At 38.0% G+C, this 15,370-nt stretch overlaps 1 protein-coding gene across 2 annotated transcripts in view; it reads right to left on the bottom strand.

Annotated features, from left to right (window-relative positions):
* Positions 1-15,370, bottom strand: part of HEATR5B (HEAT repeat containing 5B) — a 101,359-nt gene that overhangs the window by 74,810 nt on the left and 11,179 nt on the right. For both annotated transcript variants that reach the window (XM_069583533.1, XM_069583535.1), the window contains exons 5-11: positions 14,953-15,102; positions 10,023-10,194; positions 8,467-8,624; positions 6,957-7,206; positions 3,225-3,380; positions 2,509-2,759; positions 447-558 (exon numbers count right to left, since the gene is read on the bottom strand). In XM_069583533.1, the coding sequence (XP_069439634.1) occupies positions 447-558; positions 2,509-2,759; positions 3,225-3,380; positions 6,957-7,206; positions 8,467-8,624; positions 10,023-10,194; positions 14,953-15,102 (1,249 nt within the window). The remainder of the gene's footprint in view (positions 1-446; positions 559-2,508; positions 2,760-3,224; positions 3,381-6,956; positions 7,207-8,466; positions 8,625-10,022; positions 10,195-14,952; positions 15,103-15,370) is intronic.

The following is a 15,370-nucleotide window of genomic DNA, read 5'->3' as shown; positions in this document are numbered from 1 at the left end:
TGGGCACGGAATACCTCATTTCTTTTAATAGGCTAATCAGTTAGACCATGGCTATTCTGATGGTAAAGGTGAAACCTGGCTCAGTTGGTAAAGAATCCACCTGCAATGTGGGAGACCTGGGTTCGATCCCTGGGTTGGGAAGATCCCCTGGAGAAGAGAAAGGATACCCACTCCAGCTCCAGTATTATGTCTTAGAGAATTGCATGGAATATACAGTCCATGGGGTTGCAAAGGGCCAGACACAACAGAGTGACTTTCACTTTCTCAGTAAGTGTACATAAACAGAAATTACTGAAAAAGCTCATACCAAATGATGAGAAAAACATCATTATCATTTTACAGCCTCATTCAAAGTCTAGAATGTGAAGTCGAATACTTTTAAACTTTCTTTACAGTCTACTGACAGTTACAGAATAAGATAAAATCCCACTCAGTTACAGCTGTACCTAAAGTCATGAGTGCTCCAAGTAAGAGCCATCCAGCTTGGGTGCGCTGTAAAGACAGCCTGCTATTTTGGGCAGCAGTTCGTAAGAGATCTTCAGCAATACTAACCACCATCTGCAAGAGAGGTTTAGAACTGGATTTTAATTTAAACAAGTTACCAAGATCAAAAAAGAAAATACATAGCTAGTATACTTTTATTAAAAAAGAACTTGTCCTTTTTTGTTGTTGCTGTTAACATGCTTTTAAAGAGGCAACATCAATACCTAATCAATCTCAACTGCACTGCTGACTCAGAGAAGACCCAGAACAGCACAGTGGTTAAGAATATGACTTGCAGAGCCAAGATGCCTGCGTTCATATCCCAGTTTTGTCATTCCCTAGCTTTCCGACCTAGAGTAACTTCATCTCTATGCCTCGTTGCTAAAATGGGAATAACAGGAGAACCAACGTCACTCATGTGTGGATTACATAAGTTAATACAGGAAAGCACTCAGAATGGTGCTGATCCATGTAGTCACTTAATAAATGCTATTAGCAGTAACACTGTAAACCTACACTTAAAGATTTGTTGAACTCTTATTATAAATTTGCCATTAAGCTAATCTTAAAGTGGTTAGAAAAGACATAGGAAGAAAAGGAAGTAACAAGCAGCATACGATCAAACGACAGAGTAACAGTACAGATGCAGTGGTCAGCAGAGAGAAAGGCTACCACAGACTGGGTAGCTTTGAAGGCATTTCATGGAAGAGATGGAACTTGAACTGGGCTTCTAAACAAAGCAGCTAAGTTTGGTGCAGGTTAACAAGAGAGATGAAATTCTAATGTAAGATGTTAGCATAAGCAAAGACATGGAGGCTGAAGAAAAGCTTGGAAAAAAAGCAATGTGGCTAGTCTGACGAGGGCAATGGGAAACTAGAATGAAAGGAAAGAATTAAAGCAAATTATGAAAGTACAAGTTTAGCAGACAGAGGTGATTATAGTTTATTCTCTGACCCTGCGTAGTCTCTAAGGGTCTTTGAGCACATATAAAACATGGAAGAGATGGGAGAAAAAGACTCCGAAGAAGGAAAATCAGTAGGAGACAAGCATGTGACAAACGGAGATGGAAGCCCGGGTTTGAGCAGGAGCTATCGAAGTCACAGAAATGAACAGACACGGGCCAAGTAACCCAGAAAAAAGAAAAATTAAAAAATTTAGCCCAATATGAAATTGCAAATAATACTTATATAAACACTTATATTCCTAAGAAGAAAATCTTCATAGTAGTATACGGTATAGCAGAAAGAAAGGCGAAAAAAAGGTAACTGATTCATGACAGCTATTCAAATTTTATTAAGTATTACCAAAATGCTAACTATAGCAACAGCACATTCTCGACATTTTGAATATAGCAATGTGAATTATATTTCTAAAACTCCAAAGAAAAGCTCTGATTTCTAAAGAATCAGCATAAGGTTTTTCTAATATCTCTCTAAAATAAATCATAAAATGATATTATACCCAGACAAAACCTATTATTTCTGTAACAGAAGTAAGTATCAAATTTTAATTAGGGTCTGTCAACTCCATATGGGCTTCCCCGGTAGCTTAGCTGGTAAAGAATCCGCCTGCAATGCAGGAGGCCCCGGTTCAGTTCCTGGCCGGGAAGATCCCCTGGAGAAGCGATAGGCTACCCACTCCAGTATTCACAGCCTTCCCGGGTGGCTCAGACGATAAGGAATCTGCCTGCAGTGTGGGAGACCTGGGTTTGATCCCTGGGTTGGGAATATCCTCTGGAGAAGGGTATGGCAGTCTACTCCAGTATTCTTGCCTGGAGAATCCCCATGGACAGAAGAGCCTGGTGGGCTACAGTACATGGGGTCACAAAGAGTCGGACACGACTTAGCGACTAAGCGCAGCACAGCACGGCCTAACACCATATAAACAGAATACTATGTCACTTATTATCACGCAAAACTGTTTTTGTTCAATCATCCAGTTCAACATCAAACACAGAAGGTATTCCAATGAAGACTAAATAAAGCCCACGGGTTAGCACTTAAAATTCTAGGATCTTTGTCATACCTTTCCCTTGGCATGAGGAATGCCCAAAGGACACTGATGAACTCCACCTAACAAAGCAGCCATTGCAAAACTGTATCCACTAACAGCTTCTGGCGAAGTTTTTAAGCTGTTGAGCCGTTCTGCACATCTGTCTAGAAATGGCGTCAACTGGAAAGGTAACGCCACAGCCACACAGCGCAAACACCAGGCAGCAGCAAGTCGAGCTGCCATGCTTGGATGGAGAAGCACTGAGGTCACAGTCTCCAAAAGACCTAAAAAATACTCAGAATTACTCTTTAATGAAGTCACACAATTTAATGAGTTAAAAGACTATGTATAACACCACCATTAATATTGTGTTACAATTTTACACAGATACTTTCAGAACTGCTGCCAAAAAACACACACATCTCAACTTATCAACAGGTAAGTACTTTAAAGGAAAGTTTTCTACAAAGAACATGGTACAATTATATCCAATGAATTATAAAATGCTGATGTATTCAGTAAAGTTTAGAAACAAAACTACCATGACTGTTTCTGTCTCTCAAAGCAATATTTTAATATTTAATTCAAGATTCATTATCACAAATAAATAATTCTAAATAAAACCCAACTTTTAATGGATGATTTAAACTGCTAATTACCATGTTAAGCAACCAATTGGGAGTTTATCAATCACACTTATGACTTTTAAAAATGAAAAAAATATTCCGGCCTATAAGTGAACACCACACCTATAGATGCTTCCTGAATAAGAGGGGACGCAGTGGCATTCAGGCTCTGCACCAGGCTCCCGAGCTCCTGCAGGGCACAGACCATCACATGCTGGCTTGCCGCAATGTCTGCTGCTCCAGACTTGTTCTCCCCACTAGTGTCATTCACTACCGCTTCTGGAAACACAAAATCAGGCGTGGAATGTGGGTGAATTAAACCATGATATAATTTTTTGATCTATACAATTTTATGTTTTTAAATTATACAAGCTGAATGCCTGACTGTTAAGAACTGTGTTTGTATCTCTAATAATTCAGTTCAGTTCTGTCGCTCAGTCGTGTCCAACTCTTTGTGACCCCGTGAATCACAGCACGCCAGGCGTTCCTGTCCATCACCAACTCCCGGAGTTTGCCCAAACTCATGTCCATCGAGTTGGTGATACCATCCAGCCATCTCATCCTGTCGTCCCCTTCTCCTCCTGCCCTCAATCCTCCCAGTATCAGGGTCTTTTCCAGTGAGTCAGCTCTTCGCATGAAGTGGCCAAAGTATTGGAGTTTCAGCTTTAGCATCAGTGTTTCCAAAGAACCACCAGGACTGATCTCCTTTAGCATGGACTGGTTGGATCTTCTTGCAGTCCAAGGGACTCTCAAGAGTCTTCTCCAACTCCACAGTTCAAAAGCATCAATTCTTTGGCACTCAGCTTTCTTCACAGTCCAACTCTCACATCCACGTATGACTACTGGAAAAACCACAGCCTTGACTAGATGGACCTTTGCTGGCAAAGTAATGTCTCTGCTTTTGAATATGCTATCTAGGTTAGTCATAACTTTCCTTCCAAGGAGTAAGCATCTTTTAATTTCATGGCTGCAATCACCATCTGCAGTGATTTTGGAGCCCAAAAAAATAGTCTGCCACTGTTTCCACTGTTTCCCCATCTATTTCCCATGAAGTGATGGGACCAGATGCCATGATCTTCAGCAATACGTGAACTTCCAGATGGTCAAGCTGGAAAAGGCAGAGGAACCAGAGATCAAATGGCCAACATCCGCTGGATCATCAAAAAAGTGAGACTGTTCCAGAAAAACATCTATTTCTGCTTTATTGACTAGGCCAAAGCCTTTGACTGTGTGGATCACAATAAACTGTGGAAAATTCTGAAAGAGATGGGAATACCAGACCACCTGACCTGCCTCTTGAGAAACCTATATGCAGGTCAGGAAGCAACAGTTAGAACTAGACATGGAACAACAGATTGGTTCCAAATAGGAAAAGGAGTACATCAAGGCTGTATATTGTCACCCTGCTTATTTAACTTCTATGCAGAGTACCTCATGAGAAACGCTGGGCTGGAAGAAGCACAAGCTGGAATCAAGATTGCCGGGAGAAATATCAATAACCTCAGATGTGCAGATGACACCACCCTTATGGCAGAAAGTGAAGAGGAACTCAAAAGCCTCTTGATGAAAGTGAAGAAGAGAGTGAAAAAGTTGGCTTAAAGCTCAACATTCAGAAAACTAAGATCTCTAATAATTAGGGAAACACAAATCAAAATTACAATGATAAAAAAATCAATGATGCCTCTAGTACACATTCAGTAAACATTAGGAGCTATTACTGTTACTTTACCATTTAAGAGCTGCAATGTGTTGGTAGCATCACTGTCAAATTACTGACCAGAAAGAGTATCTATAAAGAGAGTGACTTTAGAATTTCTTACTGAGATGTTCCTCAAAGTTTCCATTAATGTTGTTGACCCTTTCCCCCATCTTTTAGCTTCCAATAGAATTGATATGTATTTAATCATGAAAAAACGAAAAACTCCTTATCAAATTACTAATTAAGACTATATCCTGGCCCATAAATTCCAGATACATAGCACTGTGTTTAATTCTTTTACTATTTTAAGAATCAAATGACTAATCTATGACCTTAAGACTCTGAAATGAGAGTAACAAACTTTCTTATTTACATTCATTATGAATTAACAGGCTATAAAATATAGAATAATAGGAAATAACTGATTAATATATTATGGACTAAAATTAAACACCTCTTTTCTCCTGAGATACTTCTGGACTTGGAAATGCATGGACTCTCTCCTTTGGTTACTAAATTAGAATTTCCCTAAGTCAAGGCTATGGTTTTTCCAGTGGTCATGTATGGATGTGAGAGTTGGACTGTGAAGAAGGCTGAGCGCCGAAGAATTGATGCTTTTGAACTATGGTGTTGGAGAAGACTCTTGAGAGTTCCTTGGACTGCAAGGAGATCCAACCAGTCCATTCTGAAGGAGATCAACCCTGGGATTTCTTTGGAAGAAATGATGCTAAAGCTGAAACTCCAGTACTTTGGCCACCTCATGCGAAGAGCTGACTCATTGGAAAAGACTCTGATGCTGGGAGGGATTGGGGGCAGGAGGAGAAGGGGACAACAGAGGATGAGATGGCTGGATGGCATCACTGACCCGATGGACGTGAGTCTAAGTGAACTCCGGGAGCTGGTAATGGACAGGGAGGCCTGGCGTGCTGCGGTTCATGGGGTCACAAAGAGTCGGACACGACTGAGTGACTGAACTGAACTGAAACAAGTGCTATCTGTGTGGCTTGCTATTTTACTCCTTCCATATGGCAGTGTTTTTGTCACGCAAACATTTCTTTAATGAATCAACAAACAAATATCTTTAAAGTTGTGAATCTAGGACAGATTACTACTTTAACATATCTAACAATACCTCATTAATTTGAACATCTTTTAATTCCTTTCAGTTAGTCCATTTAAAATATATTTGCCTAGTAAGCTACTAACTATAACAAAAAAACTCACTTTCATTAATTTCATAAGAATTTATTAATTCTCTAGATATAAAGTCCTGGATATTATACAGTCTTTAAATTCTTATTTCTAAAGACATCTGTTAGGCAATATACTTTTCTTGATTAATATATATTCACAACAGTGATAAAATAAACTATCTCATAGAATTTATATTTTACCTTGCATTAGTTCCCTAATTGTATTATAAGCACCAAGACGACAGTAACTTTATCCTACTCATTGCTCAAAACCTGAATTACTCGTTTGCAATCTCAAATACTGAATAACTATTAGTTCATCTGAAAAAGTTATAAAATTGATACTGCCTAGAAGGTTTCTTTTAATTATGAATTACTGAGGCTTCACAGCATACTCTGCAATGGGTTAAAAATCACCTGTAACTGTTTTTAAGTCTTCATATCAAGCCTAATAAGGGTGGGGAAAACAACATGTATTTATAAAACAGGCTCCAAGAAGAAAAACCATAATAGGTTATCCCTCAAAGATTCCTCAATATGCTACTGCATACCAGGAGAGCTATAAAATCAGTAAAGGTACTAGGAACAAAACAGAAAAAACCTAATCTTACAAACACACTACCCAAATATTAAAAAACTCCAATTTACTGTAATTATATGTTATTTTAATATCAAATAAGAGTACACAATAAAAAGGACTATTAAAACACAGTCAGAGACTTCCTTGGTGGTCCAGTGGCTAAGACTCCATACTTCTAATGCATGGGGCATGGGTTCAATCCCTGATTGGGAAATTAAAATCCCACATGCTGCATGGCGTGGTGGAAGAAAAGAAGGAAAAAAAAAACCACACATTCCAGAAAGAGATATGAACTAATCAGACCTATCAGTATTTATTAAGGGTAGCAATAAAGAACTAAATGACTAATAATCAACAAAACATACCATGACATCAATTCTTACCTACTGCTTTCATTTGTTTTCCAATCGCCTGGCATATCTCTTTGGCAGCTGCAATCTGGGCTTTTTCACCTAGCAAACTGCCCACGGTAGCTCTTAGGATAAAGGAGACACATCGTCTGGAATACACAGCCTCCACATGTGTTTGTGTTGCCCGAGGATGGGAAACCAGATCAAGTACATGAGACAAGAATGTAGCAAAGCTACGCTCCAACCACTGGCCACCCAATGTTGTTACAAAAACAACATATGCCTGTAAACAGATTAAGATACAACTTCAGGTAAATTTATACACACAAACTGAAATTACAGATAAAACAACTATGTAAATAACTGATGACAGCATGCAAAATAACTTATCTTTGAGATTACAACTGAGAAAATTTAAAACTTGAGACCTTTCTAGTACTTGTAGCATAGGATTTACTGGTTGAAGTATCTTTAACTAAACACAGTTCTTGGGATAATAGCTTCATGAAGAACAGAGAGTGGTGTGCGTGGGAAGAAAAGGTGAAATCACCGTGGGGATGGAGGGGATGGAGGTGATGTATGTGTGTCAGTGTGTGCACTCAGTCGTGGCCAACTCTCTGTGACCCCAAGGACTGTAGCTCATCAGGCTCCTCGGTCCATAGGATTTTCCCAGCAAGAACACTGCAGTGGGTTGCCATTTCCTACTCCAGGGGGTCTTCCCAACTCAGGGATCGAACCCAGGTCTCTTGCAACTCCTGCACTGAGAGGTGGATTCTCTACCACCAAGCCACCTGGGAAGCCCTGATGAAGACGATACAGTAATAAGCCCCAACATGCTAAATAAATGCTGACCTAGAGCTATAAAACATTCACTTATGACTATTAGGTGGAAACGCTTTACTTTTATTTTACATTTGTTTCTGGAACAAGGTATAATTGGATGATTTTGACTAAGATCACAAAAAAATCATTTCATTTTAATGTGTGTGTGCTCAGTTGTGTCCAACTCTTTGTATTAGATGTTAACTATTATTATTATATTATTAACTGTAATATCTTATTTGGTATTAATTATTATTCTGAAATGATCTCACATAAGGTTTAACTTCATAAGCACATTGGTGATTAAGCAATGATGATAAATCCAAAGTACCAACCAATATTTTTAGCTACAAGGGTTGCTGAAAACATTAAAATCTAAATTCTTCAAGCTACTTGAATAAAATTCCAGTTAAAACTAAACTATTCTACATCTGGTTTTCTGCCAGGTAAAATTTGGGAAAATTCTGTTACAGACCGATAGATGCAGCAGATGCAGGTTTATCACACATCATTAGGCATCTAGCGTTCCATGTAAGCATGCAATTTACAGTTTGAATGCAGTTCATTCATTTAGTAAGAGGAATGCTTTGAAAGACATTTTTAATTATTAAATTTTAGATAGCATTAAAAATCTCTGTATGTGCTATTACTTAGTACAAGTCTTCGATGAAATTTCACAAGTGATATGAACAGAATTCTTTTATACATATATATTACAAACCTGTGTAACTCCAACTCTCACTTCACGATTAACAGACCCTCCAACTTTTAACATTTCTCCACCACTCTTTAAGAAACCTGACCCTCCACGCAGAAATCCTGTGGCCATGAGTTCTAAGACTTCATCAAAGGTTGCTCGCTTCACATTCTGGCGCATTACTTTCAGGAAAAAAAAAGCAAATTTATAAAGCAAATATATTTTGCTATTTAAATGTTTTCTAATAATCTAGCTTTAAAACTCAAGCATTTATTTTTAAGGATACTTAAACTACTACAAAGGAGACAGTCATTTATTTCTTATAATCTTACAATTTACAAAGTATTTGTAAAAATAAATTTAATTTTGAAGCAAAAAATGCTAAAAAAAAAAAAGGAAGGCGCTACAAATTAAAAACAATTCAATACTATGACAAAATAGTCTAACAATTATGCTAACTTTATATGAGGAACACGACAGCGACAAAGTACATCCATAGCAGGTAATGCTAACTGATCACAGCCCTCACTCACAATTGAGATGGACACAATGAAACTTTGTCAAGACCATGCTTTCTGTACAACAGTTAACCTATGGGTTGAAATGTCACTGGACTGCAACCAACTTGCTACCCCTGGTAAAGAGCTGTCCTACTTTATAAAGTCCTTTCATATAGAGTAGCAAATACAATCCTCACAAAAATTCTGCAGAACAGGCATAAAGCTCATAATTCGGTACATGGACTTTAGAATTTGATGCCTGGGTTTTGATTTCACTTAATAGAACACTCATTACACCACAAATGACACCATCTCTCTAAGCCTCAATTTCCTTGTTTATAAAATGAGAATAACAGCAATACTCAGGATTAATAGGGCTTTTGAGAGGATTAAATAAAATAACTCTGCTCTCATTCATAGTTAGCACTTAATGAATGTTACCTATCATCATTATCATTGTTACCTAATTCAAACATTGAAATAATTATCATTAACGATGAAAAGACCAAAGTTCAAAGGGTTTCACAGCAAATAAACATAAGAGCTAGGACTTGAACCTGTAATCTGAGTCTTTTTCTACAATACAGAGATGGAGGAGGCATGGGGACAGCAGCAGAGCTGGGCTCACTCCACAGCTACTCAGAGCTGCCCCTGAAGCATCTCCATGGAACTATGAGGCACAGCAGAAATAACTGAGGAGATCAGCACTGCCTCCGAGTCTGCTTATAATAATGGTCAAGAAAAGGAAAATTATACTTTGCTACGAATGGAGATCTACTCTGGCAGGTTCTAGTCCCTGTACATGTGGATGGATACAAGACCACTTCATAAATCTTATTTGTTTATATGTCCAACATACTTGCTACATGTAATCTTGTTCACTATTATCATAAAAAATGTCCTGCCCATATCAAGGAAAAAGTCATGTGGGAACTATTTTATGAAAATGTAGACAAGCATATTTAATAATTTAAACCCTTTAAACTGACTTGCCTAGAAGTAGTACATCATCTAGAAGGAAGCATTCCATATATCTTCAGACACCTGTTACACTCTAGATTGGGGGCTGGAAAATGATACCTGTTGCTTGTTTTGGCATCAGTGCTGTAGCCATGACTGTTCCTAAGAGTTTAGACACTGCCACTCGTACCCCATAGTTAGAGTTTTCCAAAGCCTTAAAGCAGAGAGTGGCTATATTTTCCAGTTCAGCAGTCCACATGAACACAGCTTCATTCTGTAGTTCTAGGAGACACTGGAATTTTAAAAATAATAACAATAAATGGATTAGAACTTCTGCTTCCAGAGACAAAGGTAACAAAAACCAGAATTATTCTCTCTTCTGAAATAACAACAACAACAAAATATGGACAAAATACATGAAACAACAGTTTTGAAGACACTGGCCATCAGGCAATGAAGAATGCTAATCCTTAAGAGATAAAAAACACCAGTTGAACCCTACAGTTGTCCCAGCATACTCCCTTGAGTTTCCAGCAGGTAGGAGGAAATACATAACCTGAAGTCCTGTGTTAGAAAGAAGAGTCTCAAATCAATAATCTCAGCCTCTAAGTGAAAAACTAGATGACACAGACCGAATTCAACACAAAGTAAGCAGGAAAATAGGAAACAATACAGTTAAGAAATCAATCAACCAGAAAACTGAAAAGCAGAAATGAAACCAAAAGCTGCTTGTCTGAAACAACCGACATATCTGCTAAATCTCTAGCCAGACAGATGAGAAAAAAGAAAGAAAAGACACAGACTATCAAAATTAGGAACGAGGAATCACATAACTGCAAATTCAGTATATATGAAAAGGAAAATATATTTGACAACTTAGATGAAACAGACAACTCACTCAAGAAGAAACAGATAACCTAAACAGCCCAATATCTATTTTAAAAACTGAATTTGTAGTTTAAAATCTTTCCCCAAAGAAAACTGGAGACCCAGAGAGTTGTACTGATGGATTCAACCAAATGTTTAAGCAAGAATTAATGCCAATCCTAAATAAACTCTTTCAGCAAATTGAGGAGAAGGGTATACTTCCCAACTCAACATACTGACCCTGATATTGAAATCTGACAAAGACATCACAAGGGAAGAAAACTACATACCAATACCTGCCACGGATGTAGATGCAAAATGTGTACACAAACTTTTAATAATTCTAATCCAACAACATAGAAAATGAATATGTATCACGACCCAGCAGGGTTTATCCTAGGAATGAAAGACTGATTAAAACTCTAAAACTAATTAGTGTAATTCATTAGCAAGCTGGAAAAAAATTCATATTATTCATCTCATTAAATGCTAAAGAAACATTTAACAGATTATAAGTAAAACTGGGGAAAACTGAACAAGATCAGTGGACTGTGTCAATGTCACTATTGTATTATGCTGCTTGTAATGCCGTATGCTTTTTCAAGATATTACCATGGGGGGGAACTAGGTATAAGTTTATAAAGATCTCTCTAAATTATTTCTTACAACTGCATGAAAACCTGCATATGATGTGCTTAGTTACTCAGTCATGTCGGACTCTTTATGACCCCATGGACTATAGCCGCCAGGCTCCTCTGTCCATGGGACTATCCAGGCCAGAATATGCCATCTCAGGCAAGAATATGCCATCTCCTCCTCCAGGGGATCTTCTTGACTCAGGGATCAAACTCATGTCTCCTGCACTGGCAGACGGTTTCTTTACCACTTGAGAAGCCACTTGGGAAGACCCTGCATGTAAACCTACAATTATCCTAAAATAAAAAACTTAGTTAGAAAACAGAAACAACACTAGAAATCAAATTAAAAACAAACAAACAAACAAACAGGCATTTGACAAAATCTAAAATATATTCTTAACAAAAACTTCTTGGAAGGCTAGGAATATAAGGGTATTTCCTCAACCTGATAAAGGTCATCAAAGAAAACTGACAGTTAACATCATACTTAATGGTGAAGGACTGAATATTTTCCCTTTAAGGATCAAGAACAAGACAAGAATGTTGGCTCTCATGTTTTCTATTCAACACAGAACTGAAGGATCTGGTCAGGAAGTACAGTAAGAAAGAAAAATAAATAAAAGGCATCCAGACTGGAAAAGAAGCAGAACTGTCTCTGCTCATAGGCAATATGATTGTCTATACAGAACATCTGAAAGAATCCACTTAAAAAGCGACATGGGGACTTCCCTGGTGGTCCAGCGGCTAAGACTCTGTACTTCCAGTGCAGGGGGCCTGGGTTTGATCCCTGGTCAGGGAACTAGATCCCACGTGCCACAGCTACAATCTGACACAGCCAAATAAATAAAACACTAAAAAAAAAAAAAGCTGACATAGAATTAATAACAGTTTAGGAAGGTTGGTGGATACAAGATCAATGTACAAAGCAACTGTATTTCTCTATGTCAGCAATGAACAATTAGAAATTAAAAAATTTTTTTCATCAATACTATTTAAAATAGCATAAAAATATGAAATAGTTAACAATAAAGCTGACAAAAGATATGCAAGGTCTCTGCATCTGAAAACCAGAAAATGTTGCTAAGAGTGATCACAGAAGACCTAAATGAATGGGAGATAGAGATATCCTATTTACGAGTCGGACTTAATGATAAGCTGTCAACTCTCCCCAAATTTATAGACTTGGTGCAACTTGAATAAAAATTCCAGCATGCTATTTTTGTAGAGATTGATAAGCTAAAATTTCTATGGAAATTCAAAGGACTGAAAATACTCAAAACTATTTTGAAAAAGACAATGTTGAAGGGCTGACACTACTTGATTTTAAGGCACTATAAAGTTGAGCTTCCCTGATAGTTTAGTTGGTAAAGAATCCGCCTGCAATGCAGAAGACCTTGGTTTGATTCCTGGGTTGGGAAGATCCACTGGAGAAAAGACAGACCACCCACACCAGTATTCTTGGGCTTCCCTTATGGCTCAGTTGGTAAAGAATCTGCCCGCAATGTGAGAGACCTGGGTTCAATCCCTGGGTTGGGAAGATCCCCTGGTGAAGGGAAAGGCTACCCACTCCAGTATTCTGGCCTGGAGAATTCCATGGACCATATAGTTCATGGGGTCACAAAGAGTTGGACAGGACTGAGCGACTTTCACTTTCACCTTCAAAGTTACAGTAATCAAGAAAGGTACATCAAGATAGACGAACAGTTCAATGAAACTATTCAGAGATTTCAAAAACAGACCCACAAGTATATGGACAACGGATTTTCAACAAAGGTGCAAAGGAAATTTAGTGAAGAAAAGATAGCCTTTTCAACACGGCACTAGAATGAGTAAATATTCATGTGTAAAACAAAACAAAAAAATCTTTAATTCATACCTTGCACTATACAAAAAGTAACTCAAAGTGGATCACATACCCAAGTGTAAAATTATAAAACTCATTTGGAAAGAAACACAGGAGAAAGCTTGGGCTAGGAGAAGTTTTCTCAGATACAATGCTGTGCTGTGCTTAGTTGCTCAGTCATGTCTGACTCTCTGCTCCTGCATGGACTGTAGCCTGCCAGACTCACTGGACTGTAGCCCACCAGGCTCCTCTGTCCATGGGGATTCTCCAGGCAAGCGGTGGGTTGCCATGCCCTCCTCCAGGGGATCTTCCCAACCAAGGGATCAAACCCAGGTCTCCCGAAGTAGAGGAGGATTCTTTACCATCTGAGCCACAAAAGAAGCCCATGAATACCACAGTGGGTAGCCTATCCCTTCTCCAGGGGAAATTCCCAACCCAGGAATAAAACTGGGGTCTTCTGCATTGCAAGTGGATTTTTTTTTTTTTTTTACCAGCTGAGCTACATGGGAAGCCCCTTACATACAACACTAAAAGCATAATTAACATAATAAAAATTGATAAATTGGGCTTTGACAAAATTCAAAACTCCTCTTCATAGAAAGGAACAATTTAGGGAATGAACAGACAGACCACAGGGTGGGAGAAAATATTTGCAAATCACCTATGTGATAAAGAAATATATAAAGAACCTACAAAGTACTCTCAAAATTCAATAATAAGAAAACAAATAACTCAACAACAATGCAAAAATTTTTGGATAGACTCTTTATTAAAGATGTTAATGGCAAATAGGCACCTAAAATGATCATTAGTCTAGAAATGCAAATTAAAGCCACAATGAGATAGCTGTACATATCTATAAGAATGGTTAAAAGCTAAAAGACTGGCAATACTCAATGTTGATTAAGGGTCATGGAGAAAGAGGAAATTTCACAATACTTTGGAAAAGGTGGGAACTTCTCCAAAAATTAAATGTAAATCTAGAATATGATCCAATCATACCATTCCCAGGTATTTATCCATGTGAAAGAAAAGCATATGTCTATATGGCACCCCACTCCAGTACTCTTGCCTGGAAAATCCCATGGACAGAGGAGCCTGGTAGGCTGCAGTCCATGGGGTTGTGAAGAGTCCGACACAACTGAGCGACTTCACTTTCACTTTTCACTTTCATGCATTGGAGAAGGAAACGGCAACCCATTCCAGTGTTCTTGCCTGGAGAATCCCAGGGACAGAGGAGCCTGGTGGGCTGCCGTCTATGGGATCGCACAGTGTCGGACATGACTGAAGCGACTTAGCAGCAGCAGCAGCATACAAAAACTAGTACACAGATGTTCACAGAAGCTTTTTTGGTAATAGCCAAAATTTGAAGCAACCTAAATACTTATAATAGGTGAGGGAATACACCAATTGTGGTATATCCATACAATGAAATACTACCCAGCAATAAAAAGAAATGAACTATCGATACATGTAACAACACTGACATATCTCAAAATAATTATGCTGAGTGAAAGAAGCCAGGCCAAAAAAAAAAGGACATACAACATCATTCCCATCTATATATGACTCTAGAAAATGAAATGAAACTAATCCATGGGAACAAAAATCATACCATATTTAAAAACAAAGAAAAAAAATCACTGATTATTTAAGGGCAAGCACGTTAAGAAGCAATGTTATAAACCAACTAAGAACTAACCTTGGCAACTGCACATCGAACAGCCATTGACCTGTCAGTTAAGAGGGACCTGGCATTCTTGTAAATATCACGATGACAGGAAGCTGCTGCACCACCCAGTCCATTCAGAACTTTCTGTAGACTCATTAAGATTTCACTTCGCCCCTGAGACTACACATGCACATAAAGAAAATTCCACATTTAAATGAGAACACACCAATACACAAAATTTCTCTGCACCTAATGGCCTTAATTCTAAACATAAATAGTAAGTAATGAAAAATAAAAAAGTATTCTAAAATGTATCTAAAAGGTAAAAATAATTATGAACTTCAACAAAATAATACCTGAGAAATTATGTTACAATAAGTAAACATATTCTAATATTCCAGGATCTGTTGAATTTCAAATAATGAGAACACGATAAATTCAAAAGCTT

Source organism: Ovis canadensis, chromosome 3, assembly GCF_042477335.2.
Source record: "Ovis canadensis isolate MfBH-ARS-UI-01 breed Bighorn chromosome 3, ARS-UI_OviCan_v2, whole genome shotgun sequence".
Lineage (NCBI taxonomy): Eukaryota > Metazoa > Chordata > Mammalia > Artiodactyla > Bovidae > Ovis > Ovis canadensis.
The sequence above is the reverse complement of the archived record's forward strand: the minus strand, read 5'-3'. Positions and strand labels throughout refer to the sequence as shown.